At 39.8% G+C, this 15,497-nt stretch overlaps 1 protein-coding gene across 1 annotated transcript in view; it reads left to right on the plus strand.

The window, feature by feature from the left end:
- Positions 1-14,056: 14,056 nt before the first annotated feature.
- The window catches only part of CAND1 (cullin associated and neddylation dissociated 1), a 52,173-nt gene continuing 50,732 nt past the window's right edge, over positions 14,057-15,497 (plus strand). The window contains exon 1 of the mRNA XM_060025179.1: positions 14,057-14,522. Coding sequence (XP_059881162.1) covers positions 14,455-14,522 — 68 coding nt within the window. The 5' untranslated portion in view covers positions 14,057-14,454. The remainder of the gene's footprint in view (positions 14,523-15,497) is intronic.

The raw sequence follows: 15,497 nt of genomic DNA on the forward strand, positions 1-15,497 counted from the left end.
ATGCTTAAAGTAAAACTAGACGTAACAGATCCCCACCCCAATTGACCAGAGTCTCAATTTAACCGTAACAGTCTGACAGTGACATATTTTCAGAGAAAGGGGTAGATGATAAGAACAGGATGTCAATTTAAGTATTTTGTGAAAAAAAGCCCTAAATGTCAGGTGTTTCCTTGAGGTCAGTACACACTGTTTATTCTCCTACTGCTATACTTCTAGGGATTGAAACTTGGTATCAAGAATGGTAATCCTGAATCCTTACAAAATACTTTATCAGGAAAAAAGAGAGAGAGAGAGATTTAGTCATCTTTACTGTTATGAAGTATGCTATAACATCTTGAAATCATTTTTTTATTGAAGTATAGTTGATTTACAATGTTGTGTTCGTTCTGCTGTACAGCAAAGTGATTCAGTTATATGTATATATAGTCTTTTACATATTCTTTTCCATTATGGTTTATCACAGGATATTGAATATAGTTCCCTGTAGGACCTTGTTGTTTATATATTATCTATATATAATAGCTTGCATCTGCTAACCCCAAGCTCCCAATCCATCCCTCTTCCACCCCCCTTCTGGGCTGGCAACCACGAGTCTGTTCTCTGTGTCTGTAAGTCTGTTTCTGTTTCCTAGATAGGTTCATTTAAGTCATATTTTGTATTCCAAATATTAGTGATATCATATGGTATTTGTCTTTCTCTTTCTGGCTTACTTAGTATGATAATCTCCAGGTCTAATCATGTTCCTGCAAATTACATTATTTCATTCCTTTTAATGGCTGAGTAATATTCCGTGTGTGTGTGTGTGTGTGTGTGTGTGTGTGTGTGTGTATGTGTACACACACATATCTTCTTTATCCATTCATCTGTCAATGGACATTTAGGTTGTTTCCATGTCTTGGCTATTGTAAACAGTGCTGCTATGGACATAGGGGTGCATGTAACTCTCTGAATTGTAGTTTTGTTCAGATATATGCCCAGGAGTGGGATTGCTGGATCACATGGCAACTCTGTTTTAGTTTTTTGAGGAACCTCCATACTGTTTTCCATAATGACTTCACCAACTTACATTCCCACCAACAGTGTAGGAGGGTTCCCTTTTCTCCACACCCTCTCTAGCATTTGTTATTTGTAGACTTTTTAATTATGGCCATTCTGACCAGTGTGAGGTGGTACCTCATTGTAATTCTGACTTGCATTTCTCTAATAATTAGTGATGCTGAGCATCTTTTCATGGGCCTATTGGCCATCTGTGTATCTTCTTTGGAGAAATGTCTATTTAGGTCTAATGTACATTTTTTGATTGGGTTATTTTTTTGTGTTATTGAGTTGTATAAGCTGTTTGTATATTTTGGAAATTAAGCCCTTATTGGTTGCATCATTTGCAAATATTTTCTCCCAGTCCACAGGTTGTCTTTTTGGTTTGTGGTTTCTGTTGCTTTACAAAAACTTATAAGTTTGACTAGGTCCCATTTATTTTTGCTTTTATTTCTATTGCCTTGGGAGACTGACCTAAGAACACATTGGTACAATTTATGTCAGAGAATGTTTTGCCTATGTTCTCTTCTAAGAGTTTTATGGTGTCATGTCTTATATTTAAGTCTTTAAGCCATTTTGAGTTTATTTTTGTGTGTGGTGTGAGGGTGTGTTCTCACCTCATTGATTTACATGTGGCTATCCAGCTTTCCCAACACAACTTGCTGAAGAGACTTTTTCTCATTGTACATTCTTGACTCTTTTGTTGAAGTCCACAGGTGTGTGGGTTTATTTCTGGGCTCTCTATTCTATTCCATTGATCCATATGTCTGTTTTTATGCCAATAACATGCTGTTTTGATTACTGTAGCTTTGTAGTATTGTCTGAAGTCTGGGAGGGTTATGCCTCCTGCTTTGTCTTTTTTCCTCAGGATTGCTTTGGCAATTCTGGGTCTTTTACGGTTCCATACAAATTTTAGAATTATTTGTTCTAGTTCTGTGAAAAAATGTCATGGGTAATTTGATAGGGATTGCATTAAATCTGTAGATTGCTTTGGGTAGTATGGCCATTTTAACAATATTCTTCCAATCCAAGAGCATGGGATATTTTTCCATTTCTTTAAATCATCTTCAACTTCCTTTATTAATGTTTTATAGTTCTCAGTGCATAAATCTTTCACCTCCTTGGTCAGGTTTATTGAAGTTATTTTTAATACAAGCATTGGTTAAAAAGCATTTTTTTTAGATTAACCAAAATTTGTGCTGGGAAAAAAATCAACCAGAGCATCCTTCATTCCCCCAATTGAGAGGATCTCTCATTAACAGCCTTCTTTTTTTCTTGGGGGGGGTGGGTGTCGGGGCAAGGGTGGTGGGTGGGGGAGGGGTGGTGTTGGTGGTCTGGGGCTTCCCACAGGAAGAGTTAACAAATGGTTTCTACATTCGAGATTAAAGTCCTCCTCTTCTGGAGCCAAGGCAGGTAAAAGAAGCCTATCACTGTGATCCATTATATTTTCCATGAGATCCAAAATTATTCAATAAGCAACAACAGTGTACTTTGTTTCATTATGAAGCTACTATTAATTACTTGTTATTGACAATCTCAAGCTGATAATCAAAAGAGTACAAAGATATTTACTAAAACCAAGGCCATGGGATATAGAGTACTTTTGTGGTTTAAAACAAAACAAAGCAAAACAAAACAGCAAAACACCTACACCCGTGAAGCAAGTACAAAAGTCCAAATCTCACAAGTGTATCTAGTCTCTGACAGAAGATATGTTGAATGACATCGTGGGTCTGGCTTCTTCCTGCTGTGTAACCAACCCTGGCATAGTCCCCAGAGCACAAGATTCAAAAGGCACTAATTCTCCTTGTGCAGTGTTTCAGGACCGCAGCAGCTTCTGACAGGAGCACAGGGGTGGTGCCCACAGCCCACAGAATGAGGCAATCCAGGCTCTCTTGGACCTGATGCTGCATCTGCAAAATGGGAAGAAGGGGGTGTGATGTTTCTCCATTTCACCCCCCATCCAGTGTTTTTAATTGCATATCCCTAACATGTAAAAATGATTGAGCACATCCCCCCAATATAGGTAGATGTATTTATTTACAAATTGTATACATACATTACTATACTAATAAATGATGCACATAATAAAACTTATACAAATATAATTTTTTAATAAAAATACGTAAACCAAATTTCTCCTATTTTCCGGCTGTATCTCAACGGGTTGTTTTCAGCAATCCCTGGAGTGCACACACCCACCCTCCTCCCACTGTGTGCACCGCTGACCTGGATGGGACAAGTACAGGCTGGTCTGTCCTTTCTTTCAAATCTACGAGTTCCCCGATTAGCAACTATCTTGATGGCTTTAATTGTTAAGAACAATATGAAGCAACATTTGAAAAAATTACCACACTTATTTATTCAGGAACAACATTTCTAGAGACTGTGTGCCATGGTGAAAAAGAATTTTCCTGGTATCTAAGCTATTGGTCACATTGTGAAACATTCTGCTCAAAACAGAGTTAAAGCCAGTTTGAGGGCAGCCAGTAAAACACATTCAGGGCTATATAAGATTTTAATACAAGTTTAGTAAAAAGAATCTACTGGATAGAGATGGGACTAATGTGTGGAAATCCTCAGTTTTTACTTTAAAAGTAATTTTTGGCTAATTATATATTATAGTGAGTTTAAAATGTATGTATTTTGGGTTATATCAGATCATAACTTTTTCACAGCATATTCATTCGGATATTTCACAAAATATAAACAGTAAAAAAGCAGATTTATATATATATATGTAGTCATAAAATAACATTTATATTATTTAAATGTTTAAGTCAAATAATAAGGCATAAATATTTTTAAACTTTGAGTGTTTTATTCATAAACCAAAAAATATTGTTTTTCTCCTGGCCCTGCTGCAGTTCCACCTTCTGTAGTCGTAGCCATGTTTCAAAGCTCCCCTCTAATTTTATTTCTTTATCAAGTACTTCGAAATCACTCCTATAGTCAGAACTAGTCACTTCCCTCTAGTCCACATGTTGCATATTGTGGTGCTTTTCATCATCAGCCTGAATAATATCAGCTATTTTGCTCAAGATCATAGTTTGTAAATGACAGATCTAAGAAGAGCTCAAGTCTATGTGACTGCAGAGGCCAAACCCCTCTGCATACAGCATCTTATGAAGTATAGCGACTATACTGGGATCCTCAAAGGCCTGGCATGGTAGTATTGCAGCATCTGACCATCTAACCACTAATGTATCATTAACCATCTACTGTGAATTGGGAAGAGTCAAAGAAGAACAAAAATTTTAGACATAGATTGTAAAATGAGCCCATTCTCTCAAGTGATGAATTTATTTTCTTTTCAGTATCTCCCCATCTAAATTGTATTCCCTTGTTTCCTGATCTTTTCCTTTAGAATAGTACATTATTGTAATCCACTGATTTTCTCCCCATATTCCTTTCCACATTCTTTCCCTTAAAAAACTAAAAAGGGTGTCCCTGGTGGCACAGTGGTTAAGAAACTGCCTGCCAATGCAGGGGACACGGGTTTGATCTCTGGTCTGGGAAGATCCCATGCTGCAGAGCAACTAAGCCCGTGCGCTGCAACTACTGAGCCTGTGCTCTAGAGCCCGTGAGCCACAACTACTGAGCCCATGTGCCACAACTATTGAAGCCCGCACGCCCTAGAGCCTGTACTCTGCAACAAGAGAAACCACCGCAATGAGAAGCCCGTGCACCGCAATGAAGAGTAGCCCCTGTGCACCGCAACTAGAGAAAGCCCGTGCAGAGCAACGAAGACCCAATGCAGGCAAAAGAAATAGATTTTTAAATGATTTTAAACAAATCAAAAGAAGAATATTTTATAACATGTGAAATGAATATAAAATCCCAAGATAGGTGCCCACAAATACTGTTCTATTGGAACAGTCACTCATTTATTTGTGTATTTTCTGTGGCTGCTTTTGTTCTGCCATGACAGAGTTAATGCAAGAGACTGCAGGCCCACAAAGCCTAAAATATTTACTGTGTCTTTACAGAAAAGGTTTGCCAATCTCTGATTGACAGTGATGAAGAAGAAAAGGGGAGGAATATAAAGTGATGAATAGGAATGCATAGAGAATTCTCCAGTGAGTTCATGAATTCATATTTAAGACTTGGAAAAATGTGAAAAGAAATATGAGGGAAAGGTTCATAAGGAGAAGGAGAGGAAGAAATAATTTGGAGAAGTAGCAGGAAGTGTATGGAAATGTCAGTGAGGCTAAAAGCTCAGAAGATTCTGAAGCTTGTGACAACTATAAACAGCAAGAAAAATGACTCTTGTTTATAAGTTAAGGAAACAAGAATGGTGTATAAGGCTACCACTTGGGGTGAACGGCACAATGCTACTGAATAGAGAAAATTAAGCTGATTACTCAACTCTCTAACTCTACTACCTCCCTAAGTATGTTTCTATCTTTTATATGAAGATTTATAATCATCTGAGAAGAACAAAATTAATAGTAATAAGAAATGGAGATTAACAGAGTAAAGTAGTGAAAAATACCCATCTACTCTAGTTTACCTCGGGCTTGGGTGAACAATATCTCAAGATTCCAAAAAGATATCATCATCTCAATCTACCAAAAAGCTATTGGTAATCTTCAGGAATTTGGAGAGAACTGAAAACGTGCTTAAAATATAGCGTTAGATTGAAAGTCTCATTAAAAAAAAAAAAGAGCTGCAAACTATGGGACTGAGAGTTTGCTATGACTCCCAGTAAAACTGTACAATAAATTGTTGAGTCTTTAAGAACTGAGGAAGGAAACTTGCGATCAGGAAGAGAATAGGTTTATTAAGAAAATCATACCAGATAAAACCTCATATCAGTTTTAGATAGCATTATAATATATATCTTGATTTTAGAAAATCCTTTGATAGGTTCTCTCAAAATATCCTTTGTAGAAGATTTAGAAGGGATGATGTTTGCAGATTAGGAAGTATCATCAGTGCAGTTATGTGGATTTGTAATTAAAGTACTTGATTAACGATATTCTCCAAAGTGCTGACTAATAAATTAATGCCAAGCTATGGAGAATTCTCCAGGAGTATGTTACTATTTCCCTCTCTCTCTCTCTCTCTCTCTCTCTCACACACACACACACACAAATGATTCGGTTAAGGATATTGCTGCACAATACCTAAAGTTGCAGAAACTCAGTAGCAGCAAGGGGTACCTAGCATGTCTCATAGTAAAATCAAGATCCAAATAAGATCTTCAGAACCTGACGCAAATCCTACAATTAGATCCCAAACAAAACTAAGCAAAACATGAACAAACAAAACTAAAAGCAAACAAGCAAAACAAAATTGTGTTTCTCAATGCCAGTTGCACATTAGAATTAGAGATTATTATTTAATTGGTCTTGGGTGCAGCCTGAGCAGCAATAATTTTCAGAGGCATTCCAGTTGATTCTAAGTTCAGCCAGAGCTAAGAATCACTTGGAATACACTAACTATGAAAGATGAGGAGGGCGTGGTAAGTGGAATAACCACAGTCCAGTGCAAGTATGGAAATCTTTAGAGGATTCTGTGGACCATAAAATCAATGAAGCAATGGCAAGATGCGGCAACTTAAAAAGCTAAAATGGGGCTTCCCTGGTGGCGCAGGGGTTGAGAGTCCGCCTGCCGATGCAGGGGACACGGGTTCGTGCCCCGGTCCGGGAGGATCCCACATGCCGCGGAGCGGCTGGGCCCGTGAGCCATGGCCGCTGGGCCTGCGCGTCTGGAGCCTGTGCTCCGCAACGGGAGAGGCCACAGCAGTGAGAGGCCCGCGTACCGCAAAAAAAAAAAAAAAAAAGCTAAAATGACTGTAAGTTATAAATATTGAACAGAATTAGGAAATCGTAAAAGTAGCACCCACTTGTCAGGCAATTACTCTTGTATCAGGCACAGTAAAAAGGACTTTTAGTGCATTATACAGTCATCCCCAATTTACAGTGGAGAAAACTAAAGTTTAATAAGGTTAACTAACTTGCCTAAATCACCCAGCTAGCATCTAGTGTGGCTAGAGTTTACTGAATTACTATATAGTAATGAATTGATGGCCTGAAGAGACTAATTGCACTGGGCATTTATTAGAAAGGGAAAACCTAAGTGTCATTTTAAGGAAGAATTTGTATTAAAGTGAATATAGATAATGAATATAGAATGTAGATAAATACAAAATTCAAATATTTCCCAAGATTTTCAGTCTAGGAGATTTGTAGGACCTATGAAGAGAAATGTGGTGGTAGGCAAGAGGGCTCAGTATTTGTAGAAAAATAATTTTGGTTTTTAATAATAGGTATTATTTATAAAGTACATATGCCAAGCATTTTACATTCATCTCATTGAAACCTCATACAATCCTAGGTTCTATTAACATTATTCTATTTTAGAGAAGTTGTCCAGATGGAATAAGTGGTATAGCCAGGATCTGAACCTAGGTCTTTGTGAGTTAGAGCCTGCACTCTGAATCACCTGGCTATACAGTATCACACAGTGAGTGTAAGGTGACTTTGTAATATCTAAGCAGAAAAATGCCAGAACAGTTGGAAATATGGGAGTAGAACACAGGCAAAATGATTGGATTATATGTTCAGGTAACTAATAGTTTATAAATATATCTACTAAGTCCTTTTATTTATTTATTTACTTATTTAATTGAAGTATAGCTGATTTACAATGTTGTGTTAATTTCTGCTGTACAGCAAAGTGATTCAGTTATACATATATATACCTTCTTTTTTGTATTCTTTTGCATTATGGTTTATCACAGGGCATTGAATACAGTTCCCTGTGCTATACAGTAGGACCTTGTTGTTTATCCATTTCATATATAATAGCTTACATCTACTAACCCCAGCCTCCCAATCCATCCCTCCCCCACCCCCTCCCCCTTGGCAACCACAAGCCTGTTCTCTATGTCTATGAGTCTGTTTCTGTTTCATAAAGGTTCATTTGTGTCATATTTTAGATTCCACATACAAGTGATACCATATGGTGTTTGTCTTTCTCTTTCTGACTTAATGTGGTGGTAGGCAAACTTCACTTAGTATGATAATCTCTAGGTCCATTCATTTTGCTGAAAATGGCATTATTTCATTTTTTATGGCTGAGTAGTATTCCATTGTATATATGTACCACATCTTCTTTATTCATTCATCTGTTGATGGACATTTAAGTTGTTGCCATGTCTTGCCTATCGTGAATAGTGCTGCTATGAACACAGGGGTGCATGTATACCAACACTTGGTATGATCACCCTTTTTGATTTTAACTATTCTGATGTAGTAGTGTCTCATGTAGCTCTAAATTATCTTTCCCTGATACTAATGATATTGAGTACCTTTTCATTTGTCATCCTGTAGCTTCTTCTGTGAAGGGTCTGGTCAAATCTTGCTCATTTTAAGCAGGGATTTCTGTCTTCTTATTACAGAGTTATATAAGTTCTGAATAAAAGTCCTTTGTCAAATATATGTTCTACAAATATATTTTTCCTGTGTTAAGCCTTGGTTGTACTGTTAAAAGAAATAGTTTGCCCCTATCAATAAACATTTTCTTCTAAACCAATTCTAGGCTGCAACATATCTTAAGCGTTAATAACTACATCCATTATAACAAAACTCTCACATTTAGAAATTGATGGAAAAATATTATTGCATTCTCCATGAAGTAAAAAGAGTTTACCTGATCATATAGAAAATTCTGTATTTTCCAAAATGATATAAATAGAGCAAGAACACATTTTACATAATTGGCAACTTTTTTCTAGAATGTGATACTTTTACCACTTTATCTAATAGTATAAATAATAATGATGGACTTATTTCATTGTATAAATATTCATTGCTGAGGGAATCTCAGTACCACTTCATTTAATTTCTTTTCACTAAAGTTAGTATTTTTCCCCCGCCTCATTTTTTTTCAATTTTTTCCAATCCATGATCCTGTGGGCTAATAATTTCTCTTTAATTAGTCTTTCACACCTTTTTTTCCCCCAAATCAAAACTTTCATCTTGGTGGTAAGCAGAATACCTTTTTAAGCAGTGCTTCAAGTCATCAGCAAACATCTGTGTTTAAAGCAAAATGCAGCATTTGCTGAATTCTAGCCTTTTCTTCTGCCTCCTTCTGCCAAAACTGATAACGAGCTTTACATATGTAAAGTTATATTTTTAGTTGTTTGGAAATCCTGGACAGTGCTTTTATAAATTCATATTGGAAAATGTTACGATTTTAAAATGCCAGATGATGGTTAATACTACTATAAAAGTCAAAAGTGAGAATGAAATGGAAGATATTCTAAATGAAGCAACTTTGTGACTTAGTCTTTGTAATTTTCACTAATATGATGCAAATGTATTTCTAACTCTAAAAAAATAATTCCTTCATAGAGTAACAATTAAATTTGATTTAGAGTGCCACTAAAAATTAACCAAGAGCTTCTAGCAGTTGTTTAGAAGAGAGTAAATCATAGAAAAATTCTAGTTGCTGGGCTGTTTTCAATCAAATGGAAATCTTCTTAAGATTAGTGTTATATAGCATTTACTTCCTTTTGCATCTAAGTTGAATTCAGTGTTGACAAATGGTCTGTAACAGGAAGCATTTTGTGTCTGTTTATTTGTGTGCAAAGCTGTCTACACTGAAATGCAAATCAGAGCTGCCCTTTTCCTCTCTCGATAACATATCAGCTTTGACATTCAACAAAGAACTGTTTCAGAAACTAATAACTAGTTGAATAAATAGCTCTATTTTCTTTATTTCCTTTAACTCAATTTATAGCAAATGTATGAAGTAAGCACAGTCCACATTTACTTGGCATAAGGTTGTGCTAAAATGAACGTCAAATAAACTTATTTTCTACCAAGACTCTCCTCCTCCACACCACCCATTCATCATTCAGTTCAGAAAAAAAAAATATTACCAATGGAACAGTGATTTCCAAATTATGTTTTATGGTACTCTCATCCCTTGAGATGGTAATAGGTAGGACCTTAAAAAATTCTACACTTGAATATGTCAGGTAGCTGCACACTTGTATTAGTCAGCTTGGGCTGCCATAACAAAATACCATAGAGTTCTCTTCCTGGCTTTCAGATGGTTGCCTTCTTTCTGTGTCTTCATATGGCAGAGGGAAGGGGGAGTGGGGGGGACACTCAAACCGAACTTACTTTGGAGGGAGTTGTCTACTTTGCCTGCTGGAGACTCATGCATCCTTGCCACACTAAATGGAGGGAGTTGGTAGTACGACGGTAACAAGTCATTTCTAAATGGGGTGATTGGCACCCCCCTTGGTGTGTGTCTTTATAAGTAGGAGGGAGTGCAGCTGCTACAATGCAGTACCCCTCTCTATCCTCCATTTCTCTTCTTCCCTCCTCAAATGGGCACAAATCAGTAGGTGGCCAGCCAAGGGATGAATAATCTGAAGTTTTGAGGGTACCAACGTGAAATATTTCTTTGTTGTTTTGTTTTCCAATTACTGCTTTCTAACACACTCAGTCAAATATTTTCCTTCACCCAGAATAACATCTTGGGCAAACCTCAAAGCTTTCCAGGTCCTTCTCTTCCTATAGGGATTCTCATTTCCTCTGAGTGGTGGGGTTTTTTGTTTGTTTTGGTTTTTTTTTTTTTTTTTTTTTTGAGTGGGAAGGAAAGGAAAGACCCAGCACCCAGCACTCTGCCAACTAATAAGTATATTTCTCTTAGAATCCTCTCTTCCCATGGTGGTCCTGATATAGACAGGAGGGTGTGCTTGGCACAGTGTAGACACTCAATAAATGAGAAACAAGTTAAACTACTGGTTGATATTTGAAGAACCTCCCAACAGCTTGAAAGACTCCATTTTTATTTTTTTTACTTTTATCAAATTTCTTATCTCAGTTTTGCATTATAACCACTAAACAGAAAGAAAATTCTTAGAGGATAACCTTATCTAGACTTATTTCCTTTTGCACTTAACATTAATTTAGCATTTACAGATCCTTAAAGGAAAACATTTTCCCACTGTTTAGCAACAAGCTATATTCAGTGATACACAAATCAAATTTCTAAGTGGTCAAGAATACAAAATAAAATTAAGTACTATTGAGTGCCTATTACGAATTTGGCAAGGGCTAAGTACTTGAAAGAAGCAGAAGTGATTTCAAGTTGGTATAAGCTCTTAAGGAACTTACACTGTAGTTGGAGGCTAGCATATAAACACTATGACTGGTCAAGATCTTAGAAAGTGAGATAGGGGAGGTGAGAGGCCTTCCAGGTAGGGAGAGGCATTCCAGTACAGAGGTTTGGAGTATGGGCTCTGAAGCAACACTGCCTGGGTTTTCATCCTGACTGCTCTTTATTGCTGATCTTTGGCAAGTTACATAACCAGTCTGCGCCTCTCATACTTAAAAAGCAGATTAAATTAGTTAATGCAGCACCTCACCTATAAGTAAGTGCTCATTATTATGATGACCATAATGATGTACAAAAACTTGGAGCTGGGTCTTTGAGGTACTCAAAAAAATTGACCTGAGCAATTCCTATACTGTATTAGAATAGTGGGAGAAAGATCAGAAAGGGTTAGGGACAGATGAAGGAGGTCACTGATTGCAAACATTTGGACTTTATTTAGTAGCAGAAACCTGCTGAACTTTTAAAACTGGTGAGTAGCCCTATAAAAACAATGTTTTGGGAAACTCTAAACTGGCTATGTAGGATGGTTTGGGATAGGGACAAGACTGAGAATGTAGTAATAATAACAATAGCCAACTTTTATTAGATGTGTTCCATGACCTTTGTAAGTATGCAAAAAAATTAGTTATAAATATTATTATTATGTTCTGGACAATGTGCTGAGCACTTTATATGGGATATCTGTTACGGACTGAATTGTGTCATTCCCGCCCCCCCATTCATATATTGAAGCCCTAACCTCCAGTATGACACTATTTGGAGATAGGTCCTTTAAAGAGGTAATTAAGGTTACATGAGGACACAATAAAGGCTAAATGAGGTTAAAAAGGTGGGGTCCTAATCCAGTATGATTGGTGTCCTTATAAGAAGAGAAAGAGATACCAGGCTGTGAGTGCATAGAGAAAAGGCTTTGTGAGAACAAAGGAAAAGGTGGCTGTCTGCAAGCCAAGGCCTCAGGAGAAACCCACCTTGCTAGCTCACTGACCTTGGACCACCAGCCTCAAGTGAGAAAATAAATTTCTGTTGTTTAAGCCACCCAATCCGTGGTATTTTGTTATGGCAACCCTGGTGGACTAAGACAATAGCTAATTTGACTCTTAAAACAGCTCTATGGGGAAATACTCTGATGATCATTGTGTTACCCATGAAGAAAGAGAGGTTCAGAGAGCTTAAAATGAATTGCCTACGACAGCTAATAAGTGGCAGTAAACAGGATTTATATTTAAGCTAACTACAAATATTATAGTTCAGTTGGAAATTGATAAATGAAAGATTTGTACATACAAAAGGAAAAAACATGACTTGGTTCTCATTAGATTCAGGCTAAAAAAAAGGTTATCACTAGATGATTGAGATTTTAGGCCTTGGGGTTCACACAAGATAAATGACTGGCTTGTTTGTGTGTGATGTGTCTGGGGTGTGTGTGTGTATAGTTTATATTAAATACTGTGAAAAGGTTGTTCAGAGCAGAATGGAATTGTGGCTGAAGCACTCATGGAACCTAATAATAGCTAACTTGGGTAAAGTACAGCATACATGTGGGTAAACGAGTAATGAGGGGAAATTTAAATATGAATTATTAGGTCAGAAAGTGTTTCATCTATTTTGTTATTGCCTATAACTATGCCTGTCTTTTCTAAGACACTAAATAACATTTGGTGAATATAGGAAAGAACGGTAAAGAAATGTTGAGATTTAATACCTGGAAGAAAGGAGCTATTTAAATTCTTTTTTCCCCCAACTAGAGCAATAACAGATTTAGACCGAATTTTCCTCGTCTCTTAACTGGGCTTTCTCTCTCTCTCTCTCTTTTTTTAAATTTTATTTTTAGGAAGGCCAGCTCCAATTCGAATGAAGGAGATAAAAACATGGATACTGAAACACATGATTCAGTATCTCCGATTGCTGTCTGTGTATGTTTTAGGGAACAATAAAATAGCTGCAGGATTATTAATTCCACAAATGCTGAATACAGAGAGTAATCATTTAGCTATTCCAGATAAAAGGAATAAGCCCTGAATACAATCATCGGTCATCGGCCCTTGGTCTTACTATGGTCCTTATTGCTTTAGGGGGCTGGCTCTTCAATGCACGTTGGGAGTGCCCAGAAGAGGCTCAGCTGCCTTCAGAGGATGAGGCGACCGTCACTGTCATGGATTAGTGCTAGGAAGCCGCTACTAGGCCTCTGCCAAGAACATCAACTCATCCGCAATGCGCCTGCCCAGACCGCAGCAGCCTAGCTCTGCAGACACCCCACAACAGCCAAAAACAACTGTAAGTGAAAATTCGAATCTGCTGCAGAAATCTAATCCACCGTACTCCGAAGGATTTACTCAACACAGCTGCCTCGCCAGACTACAAATCCCAGCATTCAGGCCTCCCATGGAGCCAATGAGGAAGCTACAAGTTCCTTCAGCCAATCATATCTTGACCCAGTGTAACATGCGGACTGAATTCTGGGATTTGTGGTTTTCACGTGGCAACTTGCACCATCGTGGTTAAGGCAATGCAGGCCACGCGTCCGATTCAGAACGAAAGCTCCTTCTAATAACTCTTCTGTTCGCCCCGAGCCTAACCTGTTAATTAACTTTACTCCTAGGCCTTATGCGCCTTAAAAATCGTAAGCTTTTTCTCTTACTGTCGTACAGGAAAAACAAGTTATTTTCGGATGAAGGTCTCCTCCTCCCACTGGCCCCCAATCCTTTAACCGCCGCTTTCAAGTCTCGCGAGAACAGCCCCTTTTGGCCGTTGTCATGCCTCCTGAAGGGCGGGTACGCGAAGATTGACACAGGCTTCAGCCAACAGGATTGTCCTTTACCTAGCGTCTCCACAGCGTGCGTGGGGAGACTTCCTTGAACCCTGACCTCAGCTTTCCGTAGCGTCCCGCGTCTGCCGCGCCCTCCCCCGGAGCGAAGGAGGCGGGTTTTGGCCTCTTGCCTTAGGGAGCGAGTGCGGAGGGGAGTGGGAGTGGGACTGCCCCGAGTGGAAGTGGCTGCCTCTCCGGAGAGAGCCTGCTGTACTCCTCGCTGCTCATGAACTCGTTTTCCGGCGAGCAGCGCCGTCGTTAGGCCGGCCCCGTAGCCTCTGCTTCCCCCGGGACAGGCCCACGCCTCGCCGGGGAGGGGGCAGCCCGTCCAGGCGCCTCCCTTGTCAGCGTCTGCGTCGCGCTGCGACCCTGGAAGCGGGAGCCGCGGCGAGCGAGAGGAGGAGCCCCAGCGGCGGCGGCGGCGGGCAGCAGCACGAGCAGCGCCGGCGGGCGGGATCGAGGCCGGCAACATGGCGAGCGCCTCGTACCACATTTCCAATTTGCTGGAAAAAATGACATCCAGCGACAAGGACTTCAGGTGAGGCCGAAATCCGACCCTCAGCTCCCCTCGGGGTCCCCCATCCGCGGCCCTGGCCCTCACACAGGCCTTGCCCCACCCCTTTGGCCTTAACTGGTTGCTCGGCTTTGCGGAGGTCTCCAGGCCACCCTCCGCTCCCCGATCCCGGCAGGTCCCTTTCCTCGCCCACCTTCTAACCCCCTTCCCCCATTCTTTCCTCTAGGCCGTTGCCCGTCTCTGGTCCTAGGCCTCTTCTGCGTCCCCCACCGCATGCTCTGCCCTCCCAGGACGTGACTTTCGCGTCCCAGGTAGCGTGAAGGAGCGAGATCACGCACCATTGTGAGCAAGGGAGTCGCTCTACGCTTGGAGACCCGGAGGCCAGGCCTACCCGCCGGCCTGCCCGAGGCGCTAGGCCGCCCTGCTCCCGGGGCCAGAGCTGCTGCTGCTGCCCACTCGGGGTCCCAGCTGCCGCCTCCTTTCTCGCAGATGTGAGCGGGCCTAGGTGCATTCAGCTCGAACGATTTGCTTTCTTTTCCAGCCCTTCGGGGATTGGGCTATAAACTTTCTTTGGATTATCCCTTTCGTCAAGGTGGGAAGAAGGTGGAGGGGGAGCCAGGAGGGTGGAAACTTGACTCGTAGGGTTTTCCCGCCAGCATTTCTTGTCATTTTCCCTCGTCAGGCAAAAACCCAAGCAGGATCTCGGGGTTTCAGTCTCATTTCCTTAGATCCAAAATTACTGCCAGAAAGGTGAAACCTGAAACAAAAAGGTGCAACAAGCAAATGGGTCTTATTGAAAGGAGTTTTCTAATATGGGGATGGTGAATGTGAAGGTTTGTTATAAAGTTCTGTTCCAGGAGACTTGTACGGTTGGTTCCAAACCTTGGTCACATGCATATTGAAGAATTGTTATATTTTCACGGGTAATCTTGGTTTCTCTCCCTCTTTTTTTTTTGCACTACAGAAATTGTTACATTCTTTCCTTCCCGCCTTCTATCC

Source organism: Delphinus delphis, chromosome 11 (assembly GCF_949987515.2).
Source record: "Delphinus delphis chromosome 11, mDelDel1.2, whole genome shotgun sequence".
In the NCBI taxonomy this organism is placed as follows: Eukaryota; Metazoa; Chordata; class Mammalia; order Artiodactyla; family Delphinidae; genus Delphinus; species Delphinus delphis.